The sequence below is a fragment of the Staurois parvus genome, unplaced genomic scaffold (genome assembly GCF_062004578.1).
Source record: "Staurois parvus isolate SC_StPar_1 unplaced genomic scaffold, SC_StPar_1.0 ptg000312l, whole genome shotgun sequence".
Classification (NCBI taxonomy): Eukaryota; Metazoa; Chordata; class Amphibia; order Anura; family Ranidae; genus Staurois; species Staurois parvus.
The window spans coordinates 450,719-463,688 of record NW_028318108.1 but is presented as its reverse complement, the minus strand read 5'-3'; the positions used below and the strand labels follow the sequence as shown (position 1 = coordinate 463,688).

The 12,970-nt window shown below is 41.2% G+C and overlaps 1 protein-coding gene across 1 annotated transcript in view; it reads left to right on the top strand.

The window, feature by feature from the left end:
- The window catches only part of DNER (delta/notch like EGF repeat containing), a 258,886-nt gene that overhangs the window by 186,135 nt on the left and 59,781 nt on the right, over nucleotides 1-12,970 (top strand). The window contains exons 6-7 of the mRNA XM_089683496.1: nucleotides 12,012-12,165; nucleotides 12,276-12,389. Coding sequence (XP_089539622.1) covers nucleotides 12,012-12,165; nucleotides 12,276-12,389 — 268 coding nt within the window. The remainder of the gene's footprint in view (nucleotides 1-12,011; nucleotides 12,166-12,275; nucleotides 12,390-12,970) is intronic.

Below are 12,970 nucleotides of genomic sequence, written 5' to 3'. Positions count from 1 at the left end.
TGTAATGTCAGAGGCAGAAGTGCAGCATGAGAGAGAGAGACTTCCCTCACAATCTGTGATACTTCTCTATATATGCATACTCTTTAGCCTGAACATTCTTCTTCACCTCCATCCTTGCCACTGTCAGATTCAGTTTCATTCACTTCTGTCTATCGTCATGTTCTTCACTGGCCATTATTGGGAGAAGCCTAGGGCACTCTTCCTGGCTCTGTTTAACCTGTGTGACAGGCGGGAAGAGATTATGTGGGTGCTGTAGATTACAGCAGGGCATTACCTGGATGCCGGGCGCTAGCGATGCTACCGGCCCCCTCCATATTATGCTATCTGTGTCCCGGCCCTGGAAGAAGCATGATAGCCTGGCACGGTAGCTGGGGTGAAGGCGAGGGGAAAAACAACTGAAATCTGCAGCAACACCCTAGATCTGGCCATGGGCCTCTCATGGGGCTCCCTACTGGCCGCGGGACCTTGGGCAGTGCCAGAATGGTCAGTTTGCCCCTGGATAGATGGTACTTAGTATCGAAATGCCTCTCCAAAATGTACTCAGGCTTTTTGTCCTACCTCTGGGTTTGTGACCAGGTGGGAACGACCCTTTACATGTAGTGGGCCTGTCCTAAAGTCCATCGCTTTTGGATACGGATTTTTGGTAACCAAAATCGCTATAACAGCCTGGAAAATTCCAATGATTGACTTGGCTTTGGTGAAGCACAAGCTCACCTGGATCATGCTCAGCGAAAAGATTTTGAGTGTCTTATGGGATAAACAAACCATATTTAAAAAGGTCTGGAACCCCTGGCTCTCTTATTTACTGGCGCCGCACACCTAGAGGTGACTCCCGGGTGAGAAGGCGGTGGATCCCTGGCTGGAAACACACTTGATCCTTTATTCTTCTCCTTTCTTTCTTCTCTTTTTTTCCATTTCTGTTTTCCAAACTATTCTCCTACTTTTACTGTAAGTTGGATGTCATTGTCGAGATGCCCATCCTGATTTGTGGTTGTTTGTTTGTTTACCACAAGTAATACATTACTGTATAAAGAAACATTGATGGGTACGCTTTGTGCATAGGGCCCTAGTGGCCAGTCTCTGTATTACAGTGAAGCTTAAAGCATGGTTTTTACTTGTACCTGCTCAATCATTAACATTTGTTCTTTGGACTGTGATTTGGGACCTTTATTCCAGTACCCTTTTTGTCTCAGTTGTTGCTACTAGCACCCTTTTTGCTGTATGTTCAGTAATGTACAACTCAATGTTATTCTGTATCGCTATTTTTAACTGTAAAATTAATAAAAATGATTGAAACAAAAATATCACTAAGGTAACTGATCAATCACTGAAATGTGTTCTCAAAAACTTGTAAAGCAGAACTCCAGTAAAAGCAAACAGCCAAAGCTGGTATGCACCCAGCCCATGCTGGGAATAGACAGTGAAAGAAGCAGCACAGTTATGAGTGTATTTCTCTGGCATTGTCTTCCTATCAGCATGTTTTTTGTCAGCACTTTAATTTCTTGACTCCATGTTCCTTGTTCTGCTTCTTTGTTTTCCATTCTGAATTCTGCTGTACAAGGACTGCAAGCGGTTGAAACCAATTGATGTTCAGATACTTACCAGTGCTATATATATTATAAAATGATTTACTGTTACTGTCTTTGACTTGCTGTTTCTCATATCTCTATGGTATCATGCGGAAAACACAAGCTAAAGTAGCACTGGGATTTGAAGTGGGTTTTCTGCGTTGCACCCAGATAGTTCTACTTCCTTTTTAACCCCCCAATAAGTAAAAGCTACAACTGGCAAATCCTACAGGCATTGAATTTTCATGCTGCCATGCTACCCTCGTTCACACCCAGCATTTATGTTCATACCATACACCGATAATTAAACTGGATGTGTATATCACGGTAAAAAACATATGCAGTACATCTCTGCAGTACCTGCACATTTACCTTTGTTTTATGCCTTTAAAGGCTGCAGAAGTGTAGAAAATAGCTATTGATCTGCCAGAAATGCACTTGGTCCTATTGCATCTCTCAACAAAAAGCTATATTATGAACTGAGTGGTGTCAGCCCTGCCCAGTTTTCTCTTGCTATTCACACCCACCCACTCTCCCTTCAGGTCTGGTATGGATTTTGAAGGGAATGCCAAAAAAAAATCCATACTAGACCCTTATCCGAGCATGAAGCCCAGCTGGTCAGGAAAGGGCCCCCCCCCCTCCTGAACCAAACCAGGCCACATGCCCTCAGCATTGGGGAGTGCTGTAGGGCAGGGGGGATCCCTCCCTCAAAGCACCTTGTCGCCTTGTGTTGACTGGAACAAGGGCCTCTTCCATACAACCCTGGCCTGCGGTTTTGGGGGTCTGCGGGTGGGAGGCTTATCGGAATCTGTAAGCCCCCTTTAACAAGGGGGCCCCCAGATCATGGCCCCCTCCATGTGAATGAGTATGGGGTACATAGTAGTGCTACTCATTCCCAAAAAAAAAATAAACATGTAGTGTAAGTAGACAGTCTTGGAAAAGTCCTTCATTAAAACAACAAAAATAAAAACAAATGTCTCCCAAAGTAGGTCCAACATCAATCACGATGTCCACCACCATTGCCGACCCAAAAAAAGAAAAAAAAAGGCTCCAACAGCTCCACCGACCTGACAGTCCTTAAATATCAAGGGGGTGGGGCTACCCAGTGATGTCAACCATGTGACCCCGCCCTCTTGTGCCATCATTGACCCAGCATACCCGGGGGGGGCATGTTTTAATGAATGTCTTGTCAAAGACTGTCTACTGTCATTTTTTCACTACACCTTTTTTTGTGAATGAGTAGCGGTACCATTAACCCCATACTTATTCACATAGGGGGGACGCTGGTATCTTGGTGCCCCCTTGTTAAAGGCAGCTTCCAGATTCCCCTAAGCCCCCTGCTCACAGACCCTCACAATCACACGCCAGGGTTGTAGGGAAGAGGTCTTTGCCCCTATCCCCCCTCTGCCCTCTCCCCCGCTGACAGCTGGTGACTCATAGGTAGTTAAGGACTTGGCAGCCACCCACCCACTCCTTAACAATCCTTGACAGTTACTGACAGATACCAGTACATAATAATATTAGTAAATCACTCTAACAAAAATATCCCGTGTCAGCACACTTCACCCCTACCCTTAGAGGTATCCAAAATATACAAATAATATGCTTAGTGATTATAATAAATAATATCCTTTTCCCCAATTAGTGCATATAAATCAAAAAAAGTCCTATGTCCAATAGTCCAAAAGGTTATGAAAACCAATGTCCCTTAAAACAAAAATTATGTCCAAAAATTGTCCAAAAGGTGATATACTCTTCAAAGTCTTGTAAAAACTTGGTTTACCTCAAATAAAACAGAAAAAAAACCACATAGTGCATTATCCTTAGTATATCTACATCATATAACTCATCCAGTGATACTTCACCAAAGTGAAACAAAAAGTGTAAACAGCAAACGTGTGCCAATACACTATATATAGTGAAAAGCCGTGTAGGTGAATCACTCTTTAAAGTGCTTAGAACACACACATAAATCACGTCTACTGCAGTAAGGAGTGAATACCCTTACCAATATGTATATCATTTAAGGCCTTAGATAATCATCCCCAAGTTGGCTGTGTGATGGGACGAATGATATTCTGCCAGTATCCTCACTTTCACCTCCTCATACTCCAATGTGGATCCATCCACACTAGTTACTCAGACCAGTTTCATCATAACCGCCATCCCGATAACGATATATATATATACACAAAAAGATATATAGTATAATACCGCCACACATTCGAATCACAAATTTTTAATGGTGCTGCTTACAATATAAAATCTTTCTTATCGCATGTTTGAAAGTGTGAAAAACCTTAATGCCGTCTGACGTCACCTCAGACGCAAACGAGAAACCGGAAGTTGAGCGGCGGCCATCTTGGAGAGTGGAAGTAAGACTGTTTGTAGCGGTTTGGATTCTCCTAGACGGACGGCATTAAGGTTTTTCACACTTTCAAACATGCGATAAGAAAGATTTTATATTGTAAGCAGCACCATTAAAAATTTGTGATTCGAATGTGTGGCGGTATTATACTATATATCTTTTTGTGTATATATATATATCGTTATCGGGATGGCGGTTATGATGAAACTGGTCTGAGTAACTAGTGTGGATGGATCCACATTGGAGTATGAGGAGGTGAAAGTGAGGATACTGGCAGAATATCATTCGTCCCATCACACAGCCAACTTGGGGATGATTATCTAAGGCCTTAAATGATATACATATTGGTAAGGGTATTCACTCCTTACTGCAGTAGACGTGATTTATGTGTGTGTTCTAAGCACTTTAAAGAGTGATTCACCTACACGGCTTTTCACTATATATAGTGTATTGGCACACGTTTGCTGTTTACACTTTTTGTTTCACTTTGGTGAAGTATCACTGGATGAGTTATATGATGTAGATATACTAAGGATAATGCACTATGTGGTTTTTTTTCTGTTTTATTTGAGGTAAACCAAGTTTTTACAAGACTTTGAAGAGTATATCACCTTTTGGACAATTTTTGGACATAATTTTTGTTTTAAGGGACATTGGTTTTCATAACCTTTTGGACTATTGGACATAGGACTTTTTTTGATTTATATGCACTAATTGGGGAAAAGGATATTATTTATTATAATCACTAAGCATATTATTTGTAGATACCAGTACATACCATATGCCTGGACCACTATAGCATGCATTTTTATTTCCGTTAGTGAATTGACTTTAAGGTCTTTTTATGCTGTATTTACCAAGCGTTTTTGCTATTTTTGGTAAAAACCAACATAACACATGCGATAACCTTTAGTCAATTGTGCCCCCAATGCAAGTCTATGGGACTCGAACTTGTAAATTCAAAAGTGCCCATTTTGACATTTTTTTTTAAAAAAGTGTGTGGGGTTCCCCCTAAAAGCCAAACCAGGACACATACCCTCAACATGAGGGGGCGCTTTGGGGTAGGGGGCTCCCCCCCCCCCAAAGCACCTTGTCCCAATGTTGATTTCTAAACTTCTGAAAGTTCCAGTGAGGACTGTTGGGGCCATAATCCGAGAGTGGAAAGAACATCATTTCACCATATGCCTGCCATGACCAGGTGCTCCTTTCAAGATTTCTGACAAAGGAGCGAAAATAATTATAAGACAAGTTGTCCAAGAGCCAAGGACCACTTGTGGAGAGCTTCAGAAAGACCTGGAATTAGCAGGTACAATTGTTTCAAAGAAAACAATAAGTAATGCACTTAACCCCCATGGCCTGTATGCACGCTAACCACACAAGACTCCATTGCTGAAGAAAAAGCATGTTGAAACTTGTTTACAGTTTGCCCACAGAACCTTCAAGATTGTGTAGAAAAATGGGTCAAAATCACTCCTGAGCAATGCATGTGAATAGTTTCTCCATACAGAAGGCATCTTGAAGCTGTCATTACCAACAAAGGATTTTGTACGAAGTATTAAATAAATTTCAGTTAGTGTGTTCAACACTTTTTCCCTGTGTCGTTCCATTTGTTTTACACATCCTGAATGGTTGTGGCCACTGCTGAATTCTCTTTCTTAAAATGCTTACTACCTTACTGCCTAGCTGTCATGCTGATCCTGTGGCTTCAATCTATTTGAATCACAGCTATAGAACAAATATTCCATTAGGAGTTTACTTGAACTGCTACATGTTTGTTTCAGTGATGCTTAGGCAAGAGGATGACAGCTGCTGAAGCAACATTTTCATATGGAGATAGGAGATCAGCAATAGCAACAATTGTTTTGCTTAAGGGGCAGATATGAAACTATAAACTGTGATATTCGCTGAACTTTCCAGCTGGCTAGTGAGTGTGGGGTCTACTGATAGGTGTGCTTTAGGAGACAGAGAATGGAGGAGACATTGCCTTAATTATCTCAAATAGCTTCAGACTACGGGGGGACATAAGTTCTTCACAAAAGTCTCATTTCTTCTAAATAAACATCTTTGGAGGTTTAAAGGTAAAATATTCTGCCGCATTATACCCTTTGGGTTCTGTGATTTATCCCTTCTCTAGATTCTAATTTACCTTTGCAAGTCCCATTTCATTTCCAGCTCTGGAGATGTGTAGATTCCATATCAATAAAATGAAGCGTTAACCCTTTTTTTGACCCTTGTGCTGTAAATCATAAAAAGACATTGCTGACAACTATGCCTACAGGAAGATTAATGGACGTGCTTATATCCAATGCAACTCACACACAGTCAAACACACATATCTCTAGCGGTGACTCTAATCAGATTAAAGCAACTTTTTATTAACAAGCCATCCTCGTTATCATGTGAAAGGTTTATTTATCTCCCCAAAGTATTAAAGCTCTTTGTTACAGATATTGGAAATGAGTCTCAGAAAATTAAATCTTGCTTGTAATGCTTCTGTGTACTGATACAAAAGACTAGGAAGTATACTTGCCAAATAAAGCTATGTATCTAGTGTAGCATAAAGAAGTGTAAAATGTTAATAGAGTAACCTAGTTCACAGCAGTTGGAATTATTTGATAGGTAAGATTCACAAAATGGAACAAACATAAGGTTCCAAGCTCAGCTGCAGGTCTTTGCTATCAGTTTGTATACCCCACTATTAGCTGCCAGTCTGCAGCAGCCAGAATGTGTAATAGGATGAGTCATTTAATCACTTATTAACTGACATCATTGCTTACTACTTTCCGACATCTTAAGGGCTCATGTACACTGCAGCTGATAAACTCATGTTTAGGAGCTGTTCAGTGTTTTTTCAGCAGCCCCTGAACTCACCCTAATGTTTGTCCTATGTGTCCATGTACACATCTTCGTTTACAGTCGTTTACCAGCATTTGAGTTTACAGTCGTTTTTGTGAACGCAGAAAACTTGCGTTCAGCAGTCAATTTTAAAAGCGTTTCAAGTGCAAAATGTGGCTAAACGCGGCAAATCGCGTTTATAAGCATTTGCGTTTGAAAATTTTGTTTAACTCTTCCAGTTCCCGATGCTGTCCAGAGCCTTTTTTCATCATGATAAATGCATGCAAAGCGTTTTCAAGGTACTCAAATGGACAAAACACTGAACACAGGATGTTCCTACCAAGCTTGTCACACATTGTAATGACCAATTCACACCTCAGACCTCTCCCACCCTTGGAAACAAAAGATGTGTTAATAACCATTCACACCTCAAATTCCTCATGAAGACCCCCTGCCAGGTGGCCTTAATGACTCCCTCCACCAGACACCTTTCCCACCCTTGGAAACAAAAGAAATGTTAATCAGCAACTCACACCTAAGCAAATCTCAACACATACTGCTCTCTCTGCTTCTAGTCTCTGTATTTCTCTGAAAAAGTCTGAAATAGTTAATAATTTACCACTTTTTGGCAAGTTCTCCTGCGCTTATCTTTAAAAAACATTTCTAAATGCAAACGCCCCTAAACATGCATAAATGCATTATGCAAACGCAGCTAAACAGACGTTTTTTAACCTACGTTTTGCAGCAGTCAGTTTCCATCGTTCAGAAGTGTCCTGTGTACATAGTGCCTTAAAGAAGAACTTTGAGGAGTACTAAAAATTCTACATGTGTAGCAGCCTCCTAGTTAGCCTGGTAGATAAATTTAGTTTTTGACTTCACTGTAGTGTAGGGGTGTCAAACTGGCGGCCCTCCAGCTGTTGCAAATCTACAAGTCCCATCATGCCTCTGACTTTGGGAGGCATGCTTGTAACTGTCAATGTTTCATGGGACTTGTAGTTTGGCAACAGCTGGAGGGTCGCCAGTTTGACACCCGTGCTGTAGTGAGTGGAGCAGTGATTGATTGATTGTTTTTGTCTGGTCAGGGTTTTCTAAACTGGGTGTTTGATTTCTTCCACCTGTCTGTGGAAGAAGCTTCAAGAATAAAGGTCAGGGAGATGCAGATGAACAGTATGAATATTTATCATGCCCCAGTCAATCCCTGGAAGGAGGCATCCAGAAGGTGGCTTGGAACATGATAAATGTTTGGGAGGCTCCGGGCAAGTGTCTTTCCTCCTTGGGGAGAGTTCTAGTCTCCTGGGGGGCTATTGCCCCTAGGAGAGAGTTTCTGAAACAGGAGATTGCTGTCTGTATTTGCTGAAGGACAATATTCTGAAGTCCTGGGTCTGGAGAAGGATCTTTCTAATCTCCCTCACTGAGGATCTACCTGTAGAAGCTGGGTGGCAGACAGCTCCATGGACACTGTCAGTAAAGACCTTGTTGTGAACTTTGAGTGTGCTTGTGCTAGAAGGGATATAGGTGCCAGAGGTTTCTACATGGATTGGTGCTGCTCTGAGCTGTAGATATATTGGCCATTCCCTGTTACCTCCAGGAATTGCTGCTGTAAGAAGATGAGTGAGACTTTTGTCCTCCCATTATTCCTGTTGATCATTTTGGAGTACCCATTGACCTTAAGCCCTCTCCTGTTAAAGTTTCTTCTAGCATTCACAACTAACAAGGCATTTCATAGACTGTGTTAATGGAGTCAGTGTGAATGCAGTGATGCTTGTGGTGGTGGGAAGCCTCTGTACTATTAGAGAAAAACCAGCAATTACCAGTGGCCCCCGTGGTGTTAGTGCTACACATGCCTTCATGGCTATCCCCTTTCTACATTTTATACCTGGCAAGTCTCAGTCATACAAAAGTATATGAATCCTGGTTAGCCCAAAAGCCAAAAGATGCACAAAGGACAGAAATGCTGGGGAAACCGGAATTTACAGAATTCTATCTATTCTTCCCCCAGGGGGTTGCAGTGAGACTCCATCACCAACTCATTTTTTTGGTTGTTGAGTTTTCCAGGGCAGCTTATTTAAATGAATCATCCTCATAGGCAACATTCAGCTAATACAAAAAGATGTGCTACAATGTAAGCACATATCATAAGTCATATAAATGCATAGTGCTCGTTTGGTTTATCCAGTGTTTTTTTCATAATAAACATTTGCAGCACGTCATTTTTGTAAATGTAATTTGTTTTTAAAAATACCTTATCATTTCAATGTCTAGCTAGCTGTAATTTTCTGTAACTGAAAAAAAAGTCAAGAACCATGGCAACAGTATTTGTATGCAAGACTCCCCCTTCCCCAACCACTAATGTTTTTGGATCATTGCTTTTCCCAAAAGTCTGCACAGAGCTGTACCCTGTTGTCATTTTAAATGCAAATTGTTCACATTTGACTGGAGTGTAGCAAAATGACATAATTGCCTAACAGAAGGCTTCACGTTATGGCTGTATATACCTGCATCTCTTCTCAGTTTCTAATGTGTGCCCCAGGGGCCCTCATTCCCAGGTGCGATCAGCATGCAAATTCCAAACTAAAACTCCAAGTCTAAGCTCTGGTAGCCCACTCGACTAACTGCAATCTTCAAACTTCTCTTTTGATCCCTCAGGCACACATTTATTACATTGTGGGATACAGAGGAGATGCAAGGTCTTTGAAAAGACATGGAGGTATACACAGAAATTCATCCTCAAAACTTACAGCTGGAGTACTGAATATATAACCAAAGGCAAAACTTTTTTTTTAGGTCTCCTACACACACAGCGTTTTTGCAGCCACTTTTAGGGGTGTCAGTCTTTCTTTTTTTTTTTACTGCTTCCAAATGGCCCTCCATGTTATCTTATGTGTCCATGCACATAGACGTTTAGAAGCTTTTAGTAGCAGTAGCATTTACCAGCAGGAAACAAAACCCAAGGCTAGTGCTTCCAAGAGCAGCAGTATTTTGGCAGAAAAAACACTTGACACATGCAAACGCGTCTAAATGCATGTTAATGCTAGGTGCCTTTAGCATTTGAGTGTTAATTCATTTCAATGGCCAAAATAAATTAATATTCTGGTCAATTAAATGAGTTAATGTCCAAGTGCTTGTTGCCTGTAAACACGCTTTGACAAGTGTCAGGCATTTTTTCTGCCAAAACGCTGCTGCCAAGAGTAGGAGCATTTTTAAAACATCCTGCGTGCATGAGGCCTTAGTTTTGGACAGAGTAGAAAAGGATTAGAACACCAATTAGGCTGTTATTGCTGTCTGTGCCCCCGTTAGGGAGATTCACCCTTTTTATCTGTCCTGTTTACTATTATCATTGAAAGTAAAAGTAAAAAAAACCCAATTTTTGGGTTGTCCCCAGAAAAGTAATACAGAGGAAATCTTCTTTTCCATTAATTTTTATTGAAATTTTTGGAAAAGTGTACATATGGTTATCAAAATACCACGTGATAAAATCAATGCGATGGTTTCCCACAAACAATAGATACATACAAGAGAAAAGGGAATAACATACATTCACATATTATGTTCACATGTGTGTAACAGTAATATACACGAATAGTAAAAATAGCCAAAGAGTGAGGCACCACTCATATAAATGCAACGACATCATCATCAATGAGTGAGAAATGGCATGTGTTAGATTATAATTATCCTAGCTGCAAAAACAAGTACATCTTTGGCCAGTGGCAGGGAAGTCCATTAAGCACAGCAATTGCCCACTCTGTGTCCAAAGATCCTCACCAACAGCAGATGTACCAAACAAGACCTTGCAATTCAAGTATGGGAGTTAATCCCCTGGGGGCTATCCCATGGCATTAGAACAGAAAATATAAAAGACAGAGAGCAATGAAAAGAAGGGAGTATAAAAGTAGAGGAATACATAATGACCGACCATTCAGTCCAGGAACACCGAACCACATGAAATAGTTTCAGGAGCTTCCTGTAAAGTATTTTATCGAGGGATCCCATATCTTGTTAGGGAGTTTGAGTTTATCATTCAGGATTCCGGACAGATACTCATTATCCATGATCCAGGACAACTTGGTTTTGACTAGATAAAATGGTACTGTAAGCATCCTCCAAGATCTAGCTATGGAAATTTTTGCTGCCACAAAAATAAAGGCAATCAACCATCTCAAATGTTTCAGGGCCTCCTCCACTGGACTGTTGAGCAACATACATTGTGGGGATTTTTTCAGGTTCACCAAGTTGAGAGAGTCGATAAAGTTATCTATGCATATCCAAATCTTCTAATGGAGACACTAGTTCTGGTGACCCAGGGGTCCCCAAGGTATTCCCTTAATTTGCAAGGATTTCCTCTCACTTCCTGTTTTAGCTATGTGACAGGAAGTGAAGGTAAACCCCCCCCCCCCCCACCCCAATGGAACACAAGTAGCAAAAAAAATAAATCTGGCAGGGGTTATAACTCTCCCTTATGCTATCCAAAATGAAAAAAAACAAGTTTTGCCTGTAACTCTACTTGAAGTCCTTTGAGTCTCCAAACCTTCAAATCTCTGAGCAGCCCAGCTTAGCTTGATCCTCCATCCCAGAAATCATTTGGCAACCTTTCAGCCTTCTAATCTTCCAGGGCCCATTCACACTGATTAGTTTGTGATGCATACATTACTACAGCATACTCATTTTCAATGGCATCACAAAGCACAAGGGCAATGCACCTCCATTTCATATGAGCTGCAATGCAGCACAACACATAGTAATGCACTGCTATGTCCTGTGCTGCACTGGCGTGGACAAAATTGTACTTGTCCATTTTTTTGGTGCTCTGACAGGAGGGATAGGAGAGATAGACTTGAAGGACTCGAGTGCTTCTGTAAACTTTGAGGATGAATTTATGTGCCTATAATTAAACAAGTCAGTTAGGGTTTGTTATTAAAGCTAATTTACTGCTTGATAAGAATAGGTGAATATTTGAATGTCCATTGCCTAGCTACAGGTTCATTTTTAAATCCTAAAGAAAACCCATACTTTCTAGAAATAACGGGAGCTGATGTGCTATAAAGTAGGATTGATGTGATGTTCATGATTAGCATTGGCTGTTAAGAAAGAACTCCTAGTTTACACCATCCATTGACTTATTTATGTTATATTGCTACTGCACTTTATTTTAGCTTTCCTTCTTCTACCTTTTTCCAATTCCTATGTTTCCATACAGTACCTTCTATATTAAATCTCTCTATTCCTCTCTCTGTTCAAAGGAGACTTATTCCTGCCATTGTGAAGAAGGTTACATTGGCACCTACTGTGAGGAGTTTGATGCCTGCCACAGTCACCCCTGTATGAATAATGCCACATGCAGTGACCTCCCGCAGAGGCATGATGGGAAAAATGCAACCTGTTCTTGCTTGCCTGGTATGTATGCTGTTCATACCTTAATAGCAGCCATTACTAACAACGCTGATTGAAATTATAAACTGTTTTTGAATGGATTGAATTTCTTCATGTTTGTGTTCTCTGTTTAGGTTACACAGGTGAATTCTGTGAATCTATGGTGGATCACTGCTACCCTCAGCCATGCAGGAATGGAGCTACATGTGTGACCAGCCTCAGTGGCTTCAGCTGCCAGTGTCCTGAAGGTATGTTCCCCTGTACTAGACCTAGGTAAATTGTGGCTCCAGGGCCACATCCAACCCTTTGGCTTTCCCTATCCGGCCCTCAATGCCTCCACTATCAGCATTCCTCTTTGAGCCTGTCAGCTTCCTTAATGAGGAACAGACAGGCTCAGAGAGGCACGCTGACAAATATCCGTGTGGAGAGCTGCAAGAACTGGAAGGATGGAAGGAGAGAGCTGATTGGTACAGCAGGGAGGCCTGGTTCTGGTGGGGGAGTGTTGTTTAGGAAACATCCCAAAACTGCAGCTCAGCCATCTGTTTTTACCACCCCTTGACTGCTCATTTGAGCAGTTGTACCTGTTATTCCTAGTGCCAGGTGTTTGTTTTTTATGTTTACATACCGTACATACAGACCTTCCCAGGTCTAAAATTAATAGAGAAAAAAAAGTTTGGCCCTTCACAACAGTCCCAGTTTCTCTGGTTCAATAATTTTTATTAGGTTTTCAGCATATAATCAAGCAAGCACAAAATACACCCTCACAGGGGCTACCACTGAAAACTACATAGAACAGTAAATATGCCAAGGTGCTGAATATAGCCCGACA